At 38.3% G+C, this 16,347-nt stretch overlaps 1 protein-coding gene across 4 annotated transcripts; it reads left to right on the top strand.

Moving 5' to 3' along the window:
• Positions 20-13,261, top strand: TRMT6 (tRNA methyltransferase 6). Of its 4 annotated transcripts, none has more exons than XM_021389878.1 (11): positions 20-174; positions 1,450-1,577; positions 1,984-2,093; positions 5,262-5,353; positions 5,442-5,525; positions 5,943-6,067; positions 6,879-7,243; positions 7,450-7,535; positions 10,799-10,901; positions 10,985-11,071; positions 12,325-13,261. In XM_021389878.1, the coding sequence occupies exons 1-11, from the start codon at positions 74-76 to the stop codon at positions 12,496-12,498; spliced, it is 1,455 nt and encodes a 484-aa protein (XP_021245553.1). In that variant the 5' UTR covers positions 20-73; the 3' UTR covers positions 12,499-13,261. The 4 variants fall into 4 exon arrangements, with proteins under 4 accessions (XP_021245553.1, XP_021245556.1, XP_021245554.1 ...); XM_021389879.1 differs by having other exon boundaries at positions 52-185; positions 12,325-13,258; XM_021389881.1 differs by lacking the exon at positions 1,984-2,093 and having other exon boundaries at positions 25-174; positions 12,325-13,258.

The following is a 16,347-nucleotide window of genomic DNA, read 5'->3' as shown; positions in this document are numbered from 1 at the left end:
GAAGGCGCATGGAGAACTTCCGTCGGAACGCTTCCGGCGGGAGCACATACTTCCGGCAAGCACACCGGCGACCATGGCGGTAGAGGGGAGGTTGGGTCCGCGAATTTGTGAGGGGGACTGCGCTGTGTTGAAGCGGGGTGACGTCTTCAAAGCCGTGTCCGTGCTGCGGCGGAGGTGAGGGATTGGTGGGTGGTTTTCGATTTCCTTTTGTGATTCCTTTGCGGCCCCCAGCGGTCGTCACGCTTTGGGACCCTTTGCTAAAACCCTGAGAGGGTTCGGTCTTGCCTCGCCTCCTGTGGCTGGAAGCAGGGAAGATTTAGTTGTGTTTTTTACTAAGATGTAACGAATTTGAAAGGTAGCTGAGGTGTCGTTGTCAATGTGATGTTAACTGAAGAGCTGAGAAAGAGCAGCAGGTTGGAAATGTTGTCGCTGTGCTTCCCTTGCTGTGCAGGGTGCGTTCTGCAAGGGGCAGCGCTGTTTCTGTAGTCGTGCAAGGGCAGTAGCTTCGGCAGGACAGTGCTGTCTGTCAGCTGTTGTGAAAGTCTCCTTCCTTCTTCTAGGCCTGCTGATGTAGCAAAGAATCCCTGTACCCCAGCAGGAAATACTGTAATCAAGGGACAGCCCTGTGCTTTTCCCAGTGCAGCAGATGAGTTTGTAGACCACTGTGCAGAAGTCAGTGTTGGGTATTCTGGCCAGACATCTGATTTCGTGGGGACTGAAAGGTACTGTACTTGAGCGAGGCTGGTTTAAGAACAGCATAGCCTAGACCTAGGAAGTGAAGCTGGGAGTGCTGGTTATTGAGAGGCTTTATGCTGAGCAGAAAAATCAGGTGCTAGAGGGGTTCTTCAGTTAGCACTTGTAGCTTTCAGATGTTAGTTACTCTGTTGGCCTGCAGAGTGTGGCCAGGACATCGCTGTCAGATCCCTTTTTGCGAATCTCAGTTCATAAGTCTGGTTTTGTTTAAGTATCCATCATAAAAGAAAGAATAAAGAAGTAAAAGGGTAAATACTGCTTTAGAATGAAATAGCTTCTGTGTTAATCTGTTATTTTCTGTAATCTGATGAGAGTAAGGCTAGGCTGAGAAGGTGTGGCAGTACCTGTGGATGCTCTGTTTCTCGTGTTAAAAATGGCACTGTACAATTTAAGTTCTATATCCTTATGTTTTACTTCTCATTTCAGAGTTCTTGTGAACTGAAAACACATTGCTCGTGCTGTATGCTGAATTTGTTTGTTCTTTTCCTAACTAGTTTCAGCATAATGTGGTGTTGTGGTTAATAGTAGTCAGCATTTCATTTTTTATGCTTGTCCTAGTTTGCTTCGAAGGCATAGCAAAAAGGGCATATAGTAAGTTAACTTCCAGCTACTGGGGGTTTTCAAATCCTGTCACCTGATTTTTCAGGCATGGTTAAAATGATGCTTTAAATATCATTAACTTTTTTATTATTTCAGAAAAATTACTTTTGAGAAGCAGGGGTTCTATCTGGATAATGCCATTGGACACATGTATGGAACTACATTTGAAGTAACAAGTGATGGAAACCTCCAGCCAAAGCGAGAGGTGGAAGAGACTACCACAGGTATTACAGAGGATTGATTGATGCTTGGGGAAAAAAAGCACTAACTAGTTATTCTCTGATAAGACCAAAGATGATGGAAAGCTTTCTATTAATCATTTGTTAAGTTACATTGCTTACATTCTTTCTGTCATAAAAGTGCATGGTTTTGCCTTGATCTGCTGTTCCACTTGTCCTGTAAAAAGTACACTTTTTAATACGGGAGAAGACTTGAACCTTAATTTGCGTGAATATATAGAGAAAGATGTATCTTACATGTTAATTGAGTGCTTACACAATAGTTGGCAAGAGCGCAAAGTATGTGGGTTTAATACTGAGAGGTCTGCTTTCTGTGAAACTTAAAATCATGTTTCTCCAACTGAAAAGTACTTAGAGCTAGATTTTACAAATCTATATCCTTTTCTCTTAGAAACAAAAGAAGCAGGTACAGATAATCGTAACATAGTTGACGATGGAAAGTCTCAAAAACTGACTCATGATGACATAAAGGCTTTGAAGGACAAGGGTATTAAAGGACAGGTAAAAATAAGGTTTTGGTGTCATTTCTGTGCTACCTTGATGGTTATCTTTTAGTTTATGGAACAGGCTATTCTTTTTAATGGTGCATAGACTTCACTGCTTTTTCTTTGTTCTTCTGCTCGACTTGTGTTTTTCTTAATGATCTGTTTTTACAAAAATGCAAAAGCTGTTTTCAGAGAAAATTTCATGTAAGGTTGACAACTTTATCAGTAGAAAATCAATTATGAATTTTTACTGTATTAAGAGTCATAACAGACATATAAAGGAATACAATAGACATAAGATGAATATAAACCACTAAGGAATAAGGAAATATAATTCATATGATCATCTTTTCAGTTTGTTTCTTAGAAGATGCTAAATATTACTTTTATATTACAGACATTAAAATTGTACAATAATAAAACTATCAAAAGTGTAGTGAAGGATTATGGACACATTTATTAACTAATAACAGTATGTAACAGGATTGCTGTCAGTGTGCCTCTAGGTGGTACCTACCAAACAGTGATGCATGTGTTTTATTTGCACCTCAAAAACTAAGAATATTCCCAAGAGATCATTTCTGTTAGAAAAGGTGCTGGTTTCTACCCCACACTTAATCCACAAGAAGTGAGACCTTCTTAAATGTTACGAAACCATTGCAGCTTGTTCTGTTCTGCAAATGTTGTCAGCTGAAATTCTCTCTTATCTTTGGTTTATCCTTTCTCAAAAAAGATAAGAAATTGCTCATGCTTACATCAAATTCATCTCATCTTTGCACCTTGCGTTTGTCGCTGCTGTTCAGAGCAGCTGTTCTGCTTTTGCCTGCTGAATAATGAATGAGTCCAAGGAGTTTAGAATGGTATTTCCTCTCTTTCCGTGGTTGTGCTGCTCTTGGTGTTCTCTCTTTGATAAGAATGTACTAATGAGCCTGACAGCTTTGACATTTTCTGTTTGTTCTCATTAGTTCTGTGGCAGAAGGTCAGTCTGGCTTTTCTTTATGTCCTCTGCATGTCTGTGCCGTACACCTACCATACTGATAATTCAGGTTATTAAAGTAGTCTACTTTGTAAACTGTAGTTTCTGAATGTTCATTTCAGACTGTTATATTAGCAGCAGTAGATGCTGTCCTTCCGTGAATGTCTGGTAAACTTTGAATTCATGTTTGTGAACGGCATGTCTTTGTCATCACCATAGAATCACAGGATGGTTTGGGTTGGAAGGGACCTCAAAGCCCACCCAGCTCCAACCCCCAGCTATGGGCAGGGCTGCCCAGGGCCCCATCCAGCCTGGCCTTGAGAGCCTCCAGGGATGGGGCACTACAGCTTCTCTGGGCAGCTGTGGCAGGGCCTCACCACTCTAACTGAAGAATTTCTTTCTTACATCTAACCTACATTTCCCCTCTTCTAGTTTAAAGCCATTCCCCCTTGTCCTGTCACTATCAGTGACAGTGTGTAAAAAGTCAGTCCCCCTCCTGCAGGCTTAGTGATGTAGGCTTCATTTGAGAGATGGTTGATCTGTGAAATAAAGCAACTTCAGTGTTAGTTGGCTTTGATTTCCCATTGCCTTCCCAAATTCATCCCAGATCCTGAGGGATAGGTGTATGGTACTAGGTTGTAATATTCCTGGGGTACTGCACAGTGCTGCAGCTTGCCTTTAGCTTGTTATACTTACCCTACCGAAATATTCCCTGGTTTCCTCACTAAATTTTACTGGAAAAAAAATTAAATACCACGTTTAACTTCTTCCAAGAATAAGGCAAAAAAGGAAAGATGCACTGATTCACCCTATTAATAATATATCTTTAGTGTTCAAAGGCTTGAAAAATAGCAAGTGAAAACTACTTGCACCACTGTATTTTGGACTAAGTTCTCAAAGCACAGTGGGAGAGACGCTGTCCACACTGAAAATATTTCTTTTGTCATTTCCTACCACCAGCCTCTACAATCTCCTGTTAGGCCAGATTACACTGTTGTTCTTCATGCATGTTTAATAGGAACATAGAATTCTGTCAGTCCAACTGCTTTGATCACAACGACCAAAACAGCATTGTGAAACATTTGTTGTTATACTGCAGGCATGAAGGCAAACTGGAACAATGAAAGCTGTTTTTTTCTGTTGGAGGTCTTAATGGTCACTCCAGCTGGAGCCTGAAAGCATGAGAAACGAGAGTTGGATTGGCAAAGGGAGGAAATTAGAACAAGACCTGGAAATCTGGGAAAATCTGGAAGGTAGAAGAGGGAGAAGTACTAGGAGTACTGTAGGAAATAGGAAATGCTGAAGAGTTTGATGTTGTGCAAGGAGCTGGTACAGGAGTCTCTCACAATATGAGAGGCAGAAGAAATTAAGTGGGGTACGGGAGATGTCCGATAAAAAGCCTGAGTAGAGAGGAAAAACTAAAGCGGTCTAGACAAAAAAAAAAAGGCAAAAAGATATCCTCAGAGACAGAGATGCTGAAATCAGAGGCCCAGAGAAGGAGTTAGATTCAAGTAAATCCTGTTTATGGCATCAGGTTCCTTGTTTAGTTCGAGGACGTGGTAACTGTTTTACAGGGCTGTACCCAATGGGGAAAGTTAGACTGAGAACTTGAATATATGTTAACTATTCCCTAATAACTGCCAATAAACATAACTCTGCCTCATTCTGAATACAGTGTGACTAAAGATAGCTAATCACCTAGAGAGAGCAGGGTGGTCTCCTTCACATTCAGCATGAGATAAGGATGTGTAGGTACTGAGGCTTCACAGTAAGAGCTGAAGTAGTGACTTGCTGATGCTGAAAGGAACAGTCCTGCTTTTCCTTCATTTCTGGCCATACAAGTTTGCCCTCTCTCAGCAGTTAGTTCTGCCACTTACCAGAGTTCTTCCTCTCCCTATTACCTAGCTTATAGCATCAGCATTTTCAATTTTGTCACTTTTATACTAGCATTACATAGTTAAACAGTTAAAGACAAAAGTGTATGATTCAATTCCTGCGCATATTCAGACCAGTACCTCACTTTCTTTGTTGATTACTAGAATTTTACTTTGCCATTAATGTCAGAAGAACTTTATTTACATTCCTCTACTGGAAGAAAATATTTTTGGTGCTTGTTTGGAAGAAAAAAAACAACAAGAAAAAAACACTATATATGAAGTGAATGAGAAATGCATGCCAGCTTAATAAATATAAATTGTCTTTTCTAAGGAAATTGTTCAGCAGTTAATAGAGAACAGTACAACATTCCGAGACAAAACAGAATTTGCTCAAGATAAATACATAAAGAAGAAGAAAAAAAAGTAAGTGAATTTTAAAATGTAGAAAATATTTAGTAGTTCTTGAATTTGTTGAGCTTGGAGTAAGACTATTGCTGTGTACTTCTTACAGATATGAGGCAGTTATTACAATTGTAAAACCATCCACTCGCATTCTTTCAACAATGTATTATGCAAGGGAACCTGGCAAAATTAAGTAAGTTTTTATTTTGTTTCTCTTCTTTATTTCAATATTTTTTCAAACTATCCATATTATACCAGAGTATATCATACCACTCTTTTTCTTGTTAATGGAAAGACTGTAAATTAATGAAAAATAACGTGATATAGAAGATGAATCAATATGCTCCTGTAATAAAGAAAAAAATTCCTTTGCATGCAGCATCAGCTTTTACCACTTCCCTGCCACAGCTGTTTTGCTAATTACCTCTCTGACAGTGGCTCTCTGTATATCTAGGGGTCTCTTACCTCTTACCTGCTTTTTATTTTATCTAAGGCTTCTCAAACCTCTTTCCTTCTCCTTCCCTAGCCTCCTTTGTTTGGCTTTTATTGAGCTACATGGCTGATTCTAAGAAAACAAATCTGATATTTCTTGAAACCCTTTGTCTTCTAGCCATTTGCGTTATGACACTCTAGCTCAGATGCTTACTTTAGGAAATGTCCGTGCTGGCAACAAGATGGTTGTAATGGAAACGTGTGCAGGCCTACTGCTGGGGGCTGTGATGGAGCGAATGGGGGGTGAGTCATACAGTAACACAGAGAACGAGGGCTTATTTGAGATTTAAGAAATACTCTTGGTTTTGATACTTTTGAAAGGAACTACTTCAAAATATTTTTCTCACATTTCAAATGCAAGTTTGATTTGCATTTATTTCTCAATCTCAGTTAACTAGTTTCATCTTAAAACAAAGACACTAGACAGAAGTGTCAGTTATATTCCAGGAGCCAGGAAAGGTGGGAAGTGGGATGTAATGTGCACCCAGATGTGCTGCTGTCTGCTGGCTGGAAAGCACACCGACAGTTATACTATAGATTTTTCTCGTTTCAGGGTTTATTGTTTTTGCACGGGGTTACTTTCTGAAGTAAATAAGTTGCAATTCCACTACAACTATTGAAAAACTCTTGCTGCTATGTTTAAATACGTGACACTTTTTCCTGTAGAGCAGCAATCTGGATGTTGAAGATACTAATGTTGCTTAAATTAGCTTTTACTTTTTAACAGAACCACTTGATAGTTATATAAAAGAAATACAGTAGAAAATTAATCATTTTAATTCTAAGCTGTTTTTTTTAACAATTTATCACTGCTCATGTGCTCTATATAGATCCTAAATACATTTAATACATGCATAGTCTTTGAGTTGCCTTGTCTTTTCAGTTTGCAATAACTTGTCTTTCTAATAAAGATTTCCACATGGGAATATGCTAAATTTGATGATTAGATTAAGAGCAGACAATATACTTACTTATTTTTAAATGCATGCTTCTTGATCCCAGAAGTTCTGGCTTTCTAATGACTATAATGTGTTTGACTCTTTGGCTTCTACAGGTTATGGATCCATTATTCAGATGTATCCAGGAGGGGGACCTGTTAGAGCTGCCACCAGTTGTTTTGGATTTCCAAAACTTTTTTTCAATAAACTTCATGAATTTCCTCTCAGCAAAGTGGATAGTCTTCTCTGTGGGACGTTGTCTACGGAGACTCTGCCTTCAGAACCTGAAGATGCTGCCCTAGCAGAGGAAGAAATGAACGGACTGGTTGATGAGAAGCAGACTTCTGTACAGGGAACAGAAGAGGAATCTTCTGCTGAAACAGCTATGGAGATCAACCAAACAGAAGAGCAGGAAACAATGGACATTAATGTTGAAGATGCAGAATTTAAGGAGAACAAAGAAAGAGAAAACAAAGAAAATGTAAGAATATTGTTTGTGGCTATTTGAGTTTTATGATGTCGATATAATGTTTCTGATCTCACACCTGCTGAAGTACAGCTGATTAGGTGTTAAAATTGAGTTTTGAAACTTGCCTTACATTGAGCCGTCTAAGGTACAAAAAATGAAAACTTAGTTCATGCAGTAGTGGTTACAAGTTAAAGCACAAAATATATTATTGTTCAAAGGTTCGAGAAAAGCAAAGAAAACAATGGGAGAGAAGGAAAAAGCTAACAGAAGCTGCTGCTCTTCTGAGAGAGAAGAATGCAGATGGGTGAGTTCATTCATAGCCAGAAAGCTGTTCTGTTTAAAGTGCATCTGCAGAAAATCACTGCTTTTTGAAATGAATAAAAGCTTTGTTTTGAAAATATGTTAATTCTTAATATTTAGTAGCTAGCAGTCAACCCAGGTGTGTCTTGTGTCTTGTCCTGGTTTTTATTTTTTTCCATCACGTAAAGGTTTTAGATGAGGAAATATCAAACCTGATGGTTTCCTGATTACATGAGTAAACATCTAATATATATATATATATAATATATATATACTATATTATACTATATTATATATATATAATATTTATATATATATTTTTTCCTCTACAGTAAGCGGAATCCAAGTAGACTTTAATGTTAAATGACTGCAGACAAAAATCACAGGATTCTCTTCGGTAAAAAAGAACTTGAGGTCCTAAGTTTACTAAATTGGAACAATGCTTGTTAAAAAAAAGAAACTAATTTATTTTAAAACAACAAGAGCCACATAATTTCATTTTATCTGCATTAGCCATGATTAATTTTTTTCCCCAACGAATTATTTCCCTGATGACTTAATATCAGAAGCTTAGAAGAAATATAATAAACATATTCCTAGCAGTTCAGCCCCACAACAGTATAAGAGCACGTTGAGGCTGTGACTTTCTCACGATGCTCATAGCTAATGCTGAGGTGATTTGATTTAATTAATTAACGCTGATTTATTTAACAGCATTCATACTCATCTTTCCTTGTAAGAATATAGGCAGAAAGGGAGTCACGTTCTGCAAAACAAAATAATTTTGACACTGTGGCTCACTGGAAATAGACCTGTTTTTCTCAGATAACCAATAAATGTGCATTGAATCCTAGGTTTAAATGCTTAGGTTTTCTTAATCTTCATTTTTATTACAAAATACTTTAATTAATGCTCACTTGTATTTTAGTGCATTTCATCTAGCATGGTTAGGTGGTAGAATTAGGCTGTTTTGTGAGAGTTCAGATACAGGTCATTCTGTGTTTTCTGAAGCAGTAAAATGATGAAGGTTTGTAAAAAGCACTGCCTCTCTCCTTGCCATCAGCACCACCAGTGATGTCTGCGGATGACCACTAAACTGCCTAAATGGTGGTAGTGTTGTGTTTTTACTTCTCTCTCCTGCGCATGTTAAAATAATAAACGTCTGTGCATGATTTGGCAAAGGAAAAAAAGTGTTTGACTTTACTTGATTCTTCCTGCAGTGTAAAATAGAATCCAGTTGTTGATTGTGAGTTCAAGGAAGCCTGATTAGTCTTTTTGTCTCTTGTACAAGTGATTGAAAACAAATGAATATTTCTTCTTATGCTTGTGGGTAAAGCAAGAAGGCTGTAGTAAATTATATATGTGAAGTGAGTACTTGCTCTAGGAAGTCTTGACTGGGGGGAGGAGGGAGGAAGAAGCTTCTGGGTGCTTGAAGGCAGTGCCCCTCCCTGTAGTCATCTGCCATGTATAGCCCTGAATTTTTTAGGTCAACAACCACAGGGTATGTATCGCTAAGGCAGGAGAAATTGGCACCGAATAAAGCACGTGCTTCAAACTAAGGACTCAGTTGGCATGGGAGCAAGAGCAGGTGAGGAAGACCAGATTTTGTTTTGTTTTGCAAGAGAGAAATGAGAAAAGGATCGGTAAAAGCTTCTAACATTGCAGATAGGGAGAAAGGTTAAGACATTGTCAGAGTAAAGGAAAACTGGTAATTAGGTGAAAATGAGCACCAGCTTTAGGAGCTGGCTTCTTGAGACCTTGACTTTAACAACGTATACTACTTAATATGGAAGATACTGCTTTAATAAGATTTTGTATTTCTTTTCTGCTGTTACATGGTAAAAGAGTACTTGTACTAGACCTGTTTATCAGATTTATTCATGAGTTAAAGATGTATGTCTCTGAGGGGAAAGGAGGAAGGCATCTATTAGGGATGCAGTTTTTGTTTTATAAAGGAGTAGGCAGTGATGGATCATCACACTTTTCTGATACTATAAAAGCAGAAATTTGATTACAGATGCTCTCTGTGTTCAGAATTAGACCACACAGCCTCTCTGTAACCTTCTGTGTTTTTTCTCCACCTCTTTCTTCTCCCCTGTTGTCCACTACGTTAATTCTGAGACTGAGCAGACTACCTGCTGACAGCAATATGTGCTGCCGTATGAGAGAACGTAACTTGATTTCTTACATTCTCCCTCATCTCTCTCTTACCTTCCTGTTGTCTGGCAGAGTTCCTTTCAGTGTCAGTACAGTAGTCAGACCCTTCTGGAATATGGTTTGGAGTCTTACTTCTTCATGGTCCACCTGTCTAATTACTGAGCACAGACATTTTGCGATTTGGATTTGAGGGAAATCCAGAGCCTGCAAATGCTCTATCCAGCAGAAAACTGAAACGTAAACAACTGCAAAATAACTTTCAACTCTTACTTGTGTTTAAAAAAAATTTAACATCACTCTTTACCTCCATTTTGTTAGGCAAGTTAGACAGAGCATCCAATGCTGTACATTCCCCTGGAGAACAGTTGTTGATTGACAGGTCCTCTTACATATCTGTATACTGGAAAAACAGTTTAATTATTTTCTGCACATGTACAACCTATTAACTACTTGAATCTTAACCATTCTTGACCATCTTAACCATTTCAGGTTTAGCAGTGACTTAATTTATTAAAACTCTGGGTATCTGTACAGAACCCTAAGCATCTGTAAACATAAGTTACACCGTGATATTAAAATTAGGGTAAAGAATAAAATATGAAGGCTTCAAGTTGTCAAGGACATAAATTCTTTTAAAACGGTTTCTAGTCACGCCCATTAAAGAATTGTTTACTTTTATGTAAGTTACTGTTTAAAGAGAACATTTAATGAAGATTACAGAGTTTAAAGAATCATGTCTGAAGCTACATTCTAAGGAACAAGTAGCAGTCAAAAAAAATTTAAGTTATATTTTGACAATTGTCTTAGGGTGGAAAAGCAGCATTAAATTTCCTGGCGTTGTAAGAATTATTGCGGAGTTCAAAACAGCTGAAAGCAGTGCTTCTGCAATATGTTTAATATCCTGTACTGTACACAAGCTTTTTATCCTCTTAATTATGCAAGTAGGAAATAATAATCTGCTTTTATATTTGGGGAATTGTTAGAGCCATGAAAACATGCTGATGAGCAACATTTAAGCTGTAATTGATGCGCTGTGCTATCTAGAAAATGTCACTTGATGAATAGGCTTTAAGGAGTAGAAGACTAATGTGCATGAAATTTCTTTTACAGCTTACTTGTAGCCAGCAAGTTTCATCCCACTCCTTTATTACTGTCTTTACTGGAGTTTGTTGCTCCTTCACGGCCTTTTGTTGTCTACTGCCAGTATAAAGAGGTAAATGGAGTATGTTACTCTAGCTGTTATTACTGTAAGCTTGTGGCTATTCTACCGTATTACTTGTTATTTCTTTTCTTTAGCCCTTATTAGAGTGTTACACAAAGCTGAGGGAAAGAGGTGGTGTTGTTAACCTAAAGCTGTCTGAAACGTGGCTACGAAGCTACCAGGTAAGGATTACGCTATTCGGGGAAGTGAAATGTGTTTTGGATTGATGGAAATTATGTGCAAGCTCATGCATTTGTTTACATGACAGTTGCGAGAAATACTGTGAAGCATTTTAATGCAAAATGGCAACGTTTTTTGAATGGAAATACTTCATTTTCTGCTTCCAAAGTAATTCACTGAAATACATACACTGCAGAAATATAAAGGCAGCATGCTGAAAAAAGTTCATAATTGTGCTGCTTCAGGGGTTATCATTAAGTAGGTGACAATCTAATACAGTGTACAAGAAATACAGTAAAATATTACAATTATTTATTCATTTCTAGCTGGTTGGATAGCTTAAAAGAATGGTGATGACCTCCAAAGTCAGTGTCTTCATGTAACTCATTTCCTGGAACTACAGTAACAAGGAATTCTGGGTTTAGGAACATCTCCACGGTGAAAGATGCTGATTTGACTAACTTTGTTCTAACAAAGCATATATAAATGTGGAGCACCCTCCCCACTATGAAGAGCAGAAGTACACCTCATTTGTAAGCAGTTCACCCCTTCTGAGAGGTTCTTGCATTGTATTGGCTTATCATAGGCTTCTGGAGACCATCAGGAATTATTATATAGGGGGTGACTTAAGGCAAGGGTGGCCATAGTTACTGGCTGTTAGAACCAAGTCAAGAATGATGGTGAGATCCCTAGATGTTCACACGTTAGGCTTGGCAAGGCTTCCTCTGCACTAGGTGCAGTACTTTGTGAATATCAGGAAAGCCTAGGTAGGAACACAGTGTCACCTCCTGAAAACAGGTAAATGGGCTTAGACCTGGTGAGGGCAGTCAAAGGAAGGAGGGAGCAAAACAGGAGAACACTTACAGAAAAGAGCAGTGGAGCTGAAAGTGTTGGTTCGCTGCTTTATCTTACAGTAATAGTAGATAGGTAAAGACTGCTGGTATGTTAGACCCGTTGTGGTTTCTCACAAAGTACATGAGTTCTGAGTGCCTTAATGAGACTTTCAGGTGTCCCGAGCCTCGAATTTGTAATTCTGCTGGAAATGCTATGAAGCAGCAGTACAGTAGGTGTTTCTATAGGTGGTTTCTGACATGCAGACACTTTGCCCTTTCAAGATAAATGCACTTTTCAAATATCTGTTGTGGCTGGACTGTAAATACTGTAAACTGAAATACACCACTTGATGTGCACAAATAGCATGACTCCTCACAGATGCTTGGTTTTTCATTTTTTTTTCCTTTGTTCTGTTTTGAAGGTCCTACCAGATCGAAGCCATCCAAAACTGACAATGAGCGGAGGAGGGGGGTACCTGCTATCTGGTACAACTGTTGTGCTGGATAAGGGCAAATCTGATTCCAGTAATTTAGAAGCACTGAAGATGGAAGAGCCGTCATCTAAAAGATGCAAAGTTCAAGACCTTCATTGTTAACAGTTGGAGAATTGATTTGTTTTTCAGATCTCAGGAGATACGTGGTTAGTAAAATAACAGGTACAATTTCTGTGCTCTTGACAGCACAGAAGTAGTACCTGTCATACATCTGTCAACAAAAAGCAGAAGAATTATGTTGTAGGGAGAACTGCCTCTCCTTACCAGTTTACGTGGTCAGAATGAGAAGAAAAACTATTGGAAGCAAACCTGGGTCAGACATCACACTGAAAGCGCACAAACTTCAAAGAAAAGACCTGACGGTCAGGCTGAGAAGTTAACGTGGACATAAGACAAAGCATCATTGAAAGCGCTCTTCTTGTTTGTTGCCAAAAGTGGATAGGATTACATAGTTTTTTAAATGTTGAGTCTGAATTAACACGTGTGATTTTGCTTCTCATTTTCCTAGAACAAAATCAGGGTGAAACGTTCTGTGTAGTGATCTGCTTCTTCTTCAGACGCTGAGCCCTACAGTGTCGAGTAATCGAAGGAAGCAGCATAAACAGCAAAAATCATTGATACAAAAAAGTATTTTTCTTTCTAAAGGAGCAATAAAAAGAGAACATTAATTCCAGAACTTTATACCATGTCTCAGTGTTTCCTGAAATAAACACAGGGGAAAGGATATGTTAGTAAATTAAATACCAAGTACTTAAACAATATCTTTGTTAGTATTGCCTGTCGTTTTCCTGGTAGTTGTTTTCTGTTTAAGACATGACAATTTTGAAAACTGCCGTATGTGTATATATATATTTATTTTACAGTTCTTTCATAATGTGTAGCTTTTTTTTTTTAACCTTTGCATTTGCATTTTAATTAAAGTGCAGGATATTTTTCCTAATGGGAATTATTTTCTTGTTATTTCTCAAAATAGGGAAAATTAAGGTCTAGCAGAGGTTTTAGAGAAAGAATACCCTTCGTGCCAAACCCCTGGTTGGAAGCCCAGGCACATGCGGAAACTCAGAGCCAGCAGTATTTGGCTTCCTTCCTTGAACTTCTGTACCTGATTGGAATTTGGAGCTTTGGGATTAAGTGATCAGACTTCATAAAGCTGTAAAATTCTCTATATTAGTAAGAGTAATGCTCTTTTAGGAGACTATTAGCTCAAAATAAAATAAAGGGTTACATTTTGTGTAAAGCAGCTACAGTTTTCCTGAGTGAATAGTTACAGTTACCTATCTTCACCTTTTTATCTTTTTTTCCTGGAGATTTCCAATTTTTCCCCCCTCTTTTCATAAAGATGATTTTCTCCTATTACTTATGTAGAAAAACTCAAAAGACTGTAGATTTCACCTTCTTTTCTCTATCCCTGCTCCTGTGCATACATTGATCTGTTGCACTTTGCCCTTCTTGCCTTTCAACACAGTGTTAAGTATTGTAAATCATACATATGGAATAGAAGAAATCTGATGTGTGGCTTTTAGTAACTGACATTTTTCTTTTTTAAAAAGCTGCCTTTCTCTACATTTTTTTTCAAGAATTTGTAGAGGAAGAGGTTGGAGAAGTTTATCTTTACGTCTGCATGTGTATGCTGAAGGTGAATTGGGACTTTCAAGCAGCCAACACCTGCTGTGTAATGAAATTGCCATACAATCTGTTTAAAGATAGGAGCCTGAAAGCTAGCGAAAGGCAGGAAAATTATGAAATCGCTGTAAGCCAGGAGGTAGAGACCAAAAAGAAAAACAAGCAAAAAAAACAGCCAGAGTTTTCTTACCTGTAAAGCAGCCATAGGTACTCCTCTGCCACCTGCACTGAGCTGGTTGGTACTGGGCTGTCATAGCAACACAGCAGTTTGTGTAGTAAAAGTTCTACTTGTAATCACGTGTAACCTGACAAATTAATAACCTGACAAAAATTCTGTTGGATGTTTTATATGTATTATTTAAAAAAAATTTTTGAGGAAAAACAGTATTTTAACACCTGGAAAATTACAAGCTGACTTCATTCCACATGCATTACCACTAACAGTCTTTCAGTATCAATGTCCTGCATTTTCAAAATGTGCTGTAGTGCTTGTAACAGTGAAACATAGTAAGAAACCAGGTATCAAGCTTTACTTCATGTAAAATATTTCAAATTATTAATTTCACACTGATGAAACATATTCCCTGTATGACTAGTGGAACAGCACATCTTGATGTAACCTTCCCAGTTCAGTTGAAACACGTACAATGCCATCCTAAAAGCTATAATGCAAAGAGAAACTTTGCTGAAATGCAAGTAATGATTGACTGAAACTCGAGGAATACTTTTAAAAAGGAACAAAGTAAACAAAATCTGGAACAAATGAGAAGAAATGAGTGTATGCTGTAAGATCTGTAACATAAATTGGAAAAAAAATGTAATAAGGAACATTTCAAAGACAAAAGGAGAGGTAAAGGAAGATGATGGTTGAATACCTGTATGCACAGCTCAGAAACATGAGCGTTGCTAGACTCAAGAGCTTCCACCTCTGGAGGCACAGAACATAAACTAGTCTAATTTAATTTCAATGATTTGTAAAGAATGAAGAAAGGTCAGGGATCTTAAAGCAAAGGCAGCTTGCCTAAAGCTCACCACCGAGTCTGCAGAAGCCTTCCTTTTGATGAGGTAGAGAACTGGGGTTGCACGGACTGCCTGACAAGGGCAACTTGCATCGCTCTCAGTCTTACGTGCTCTAGGAATGGCCACTGCTGAGGTGCCGGGTTACGTTCACTGCTGCGTGTGCTCACCAGAACCACCTTGGCTGTGGTTACATTCAGCTTAGCCGAACTGGGGCAGCTTCTTTTGGTGTCTGGAAATTAGGGCATTTTGTGTATGTGCCTGCATTTCTCTCTTAAAGTACTCACCTAAGCTGAACTCCGCACAATGAAGGTGACAAAGGAGAGCCGGGTGCTGTTCACACCTCGGAGGACCTTCAGCTTTCCTCTAATCGTTGGCAGTGTCCAGTCTCAAAAAACAACTGAAATTCTCAAGCCTCAGCCTCTATAATACAACAAGAACATCTGACAGGGTCAGGACCTGGTCTGGTAAAGGTATCACTGCCACAAGACTTGGTACCTCCTTCTACTCTTATCTTCAGTCATAGAACTGCTTTCTCCAATGTAAATTTGCTGAAAATATGAGCAGATTGAAAGTAGTTGTCACCAAGCTTTCCATTGCTGTGCTTTACTAGAACCACACATCAAATTTACTATTTCCCAGGGGTACACGCACCAGAAACCGGAAAACGCTCAGAAGCCAAAGCCACTTAGTTCTTCTTCATTTGATTTAGAGCACATTTATGCACCTTACTCACCAATACTTGTTCAAAGGTCTATCATTCAGCTTCAAAGCCCCAAACATACAACAGACCTCTTCAAAAATGCAAATTAATATAAATGGTATCGGAGGACTGTTTAAAAAAAAAAAAGTATTCTGGTGTTACTCATCAAAGTCTTGAAGACATAATGCAATTGTGTAGATAAAAATGGAACAGGCACAAGCAGCCAGAACAACTGCTTGACTCTCAGTGCTTGTAGTGGTGCCAGCCCCACTGAGTAACTCAGGCAGAACTGAGAAAGATGATGGCTAAAAGGGCTGTAAGAGCTCTTGGAGCCCACTACATGACACCTGGTTTTAATGCAACCTCTTTCACGTCATAAGTTTTTAAGCAAAACATCGCTGATTCATGAATGTATATTTGTATAAGTTGAGCTTTTTGAAAAAATAATCATTACCAGAATTACACACGTGCACAATTTTAGAAAGCTTTAGTGTTACAACTAAAGTTATTTACTTCCAAGTATCCACAGACCTATTTTCTTTTGCACCAGCTCAGAAAAAAAAGGACTGTTCTGCAACATTTACTGTACCTACTGTACTGTAAATTCT

Source organism: Numida meleagris, chromosome 3, assembly GCF_002078875.1.
Source record: "Numida meleagris isolate 19003 breed g44 Domestic line chromosome 3, NumMel1.0, whole genome shotgun sequence".
Classification (NCBI taxonomy): Eukaryota; Metazoa; Chordata; class Aves; order Galliformes; family Numididae; genus Numida; species Numida meleagris.
Note: the sequence above shows the minus strand (reverse complement) of the source record. Positions and strands in the feature narration are given on the sequence as shown.

Excerpts from the sequence above, each read along its gene's own strand:
- TRMT6 (XM_021389878.1), top strand. The coding sequence starts at position 74 with ATGGCGGTAGAGGGGAGGTTGGGTCCGCGAATTTGTGAGGGGGACTGC. Across the intron at positions 1,578-1,983 it reads GGTGGAAGAGACTACCACAG|AAACAAAAGAAGCAGGTACA; the intron begins GTATTACAGAGG and ends CTTTTCTCTTAG. Across the intron at positions 11,072-12,324 it reads CGTGGCTACGAAGCTACCAG|GTCCTACCAGATCGAAGCCA; the intron begins GTAAGGATTACG and ends TCTGTTTTGAAG.